This window comes from Sinocyclocheilus grahami, unplaced genomic scaffold (genome assembly GCF_001515645.1).
Source record: "Sinocyclocheilus grahami isolate Dianchi unplaced genomic scaffold, SAMN03320097.WGS_v1.1 scaffold1625.1, whole genome shotgun sequence".
Classification (NCBI taxonomy): domain Eukaryota; kingdom Metazoa; phylum Chordata; class Actinopteri; order Cypriniformes; family Cyprinidae; genus Sinocyclocheilus; species Sinocyclocheilus grahami.
In genome coordinates, this window is record NW_015506804.1 from 7739 (window position 1) to 9978 (window position 2240).

General features: G+C 41.6%; 1 protein-coding gene across 1 annotated transcript in view; it reads left to right on the plus strand.

Moving 5' to 3' along the window:
• The window catches only part of LOC107571643 (PWWP domain-containing protein 2B-like), an 8715-nt gene that overhangs the window by 4442 nt on the left and 2033 nt on the right, over positions 1 to 2240 (plus strand). The window contains exon 2 of the mRNA XM_016257978.1: positions 1228 to 2234. Coding sequence (XP_016113464.1) covers positions 1228 to 2234 — 1007 coding nt within the window. The remainder of the gene's footprint in view (positions 1 to 1227; positions 2235 to 2240) is intronic.

A 2240-nucleotide genomic window follows, 5' to 3' on the forward strand; every position in this document is an offset into this window, starting at 1 on the left:
TTGCTACTATCCTTCAAACATTTAGGTTTTAACCATTTATTAATAGTTTAAAATATAATAAAATTTAGTATGATAACTTATTATTTTATATATTTTAATAAGTACGTCAGAATGAGTATGTTGTTTCATTGTTACATTAATAAGTCTGTTACAATGAATGACGATAGAACATTATTTCACCCACATGTTGACATTTTATTTTCACAGAAGTTATTAGAAACATTAAAGTAGAAACTTTACTTGCATTTAATATGCTTTCTGTGTATATAAAATCGCTTTTGTTAATTAAATTTAATGCAGACACCAAAATGGGAGCTTTGTTTTGTAAAGTAGTTACAGTAGTGAGGTATTGGGGAGATAATGTGCTTAATTGCGATCAAAACAATGTCACAATGCACAATAATAATGGTTGTCCTAAAATAGTCTTCATTATGTTGTATTTTTCAAATGTGACCATGACATGTTTTTGTGAGATTCATGCTACTACGCTGAAGTTCTTAGAGTTTCTAAGAATAAGCGTTTGGAGAGATGAAGCAATATCTGTGGTGTTTTTTACAGGCTATAAAAACAAATAGGTGTGGTTATGTGCATGATATGACTGGTTCACTAACCTGTTTTTCTGGTCAAGAGTCAGCTTGCCATTAGAAATGATTAATCGTGTATTTCTGTTCTTGAGCGTTCAAAGGTTTTGCAACACTGTGATAAGTGTTAAAAATAAGGACATTTAAAGGTGATGGTCTTAGATGGCTTATTATTGCAACCTAAATCCAAAACCATAAAAATTGCATTATTTGTCATAAACATTAACTGAAATAAAATATTTAAAAAGTGCATATTTTATTTCAGCTAGTTGCCAAGGCAACCTTTCTCATTTTCGTTAAGCTTAAGTTGAAGTGATAAAATAACTCAAACTTATCTCTTTTTTTTTCACATAAAAAATGACAAAAACTCAAAACAAAATGACTAAAATTTTGTAAAGATGGTGCCGAGATGCTGAGCCACAATCTTGATTATCTGTTTGTTCAAACAATGGAAGATGGGGGAGTGTCAGAAAACCAGGATTGTCCTTATTTTTTTTAGTCTAATTGGTGCCACTAGTGGCTATTAAACAGAAATGTCTTAACAGAGCTTTTGTCGATGTACAGAAGCGCAGTATTATGGGTAATTAACCCTGTATACTCTGTCCATTATTGGCTCTTATGTTTCCCTCTTGACTCTTTTCTGTAGGACTGGGCTGTTTTGCCTTCCAGACGTTGTTGGAAAATCCGAAGAGAGCCTCATATTGAGACCGGACTGTGAAGTCTCGAGTGAAGAGGCTTCCCCTAAACCCGTTAGTCAGCCTACACAGCAACCAAAAGATGAGAACACGGAGCCTGAGGTGGCTCCTCCGCTCGCTCCCGTACCTATCCCGGTGCAACCGGGCCAGCCCACATATCCGCCGTACTTTGAAGGCGCCCCGTTTCCGCAGCCCATGTGGGTCCGGCACACATACAACCAGTGGGTACCGCAACCGCCGCCGCATCCAATCAAGAGGAAGAAGAGACGAAGTCGAGAACCTGGAAGGATGACCATGAGCACAATCCGACTGAGACCTCGGCAGGTGCTGTGCGAGAAATGCAAAAACACACTAAACAGCGACGAGGACAGCAAAGATGGACCAACGGTGACCAAGACATCCAGGAAGGAGAACGCGCCTCAAGCCAACGAGGAGGACACTAAATCAACCCCAGCCAAGAGGAAGGACGACGGAGACAACAAAGAGTCAAAGAGACGAGAGGAATCGACGGTCTATGACACCAAGTGCTTCCGGAAGGACAAGAAGGACGATGAGAAGTCTCCCAAAGGGGACATCATTCCCCATAGTCCCGTGATTAAAATCTCTTATAGCACTCCACAAGGTAAAGGCGAAGTGATGAAGATCCCCTCGAGGGTTCACGGTTCTGTCAAACCCTTCTGTCCGAAGCAGCTGTTACAGAACGGCCACAGAGAACGAGACGCTTCCAAGGAATCCCAGAAAGTCGTGAAACCTCCGGTAGACGTCATCCGAACGGGTCTTACCATTTCCATTCCCAAACTCAAGCTCCCAAAGTTGAGTAATCCGGATGCCCCTTCGCCCAAGATACACTTGAGATCCCGGGCCGACGGAGCGGAGCAGGTGTCCGCTTACGAGGCAGAACTAGTGGACGGCGTTCGGCGGAAAAGTCCTAGAGTTCCCAACTCTCAGTCTGAAGATGGTGCGG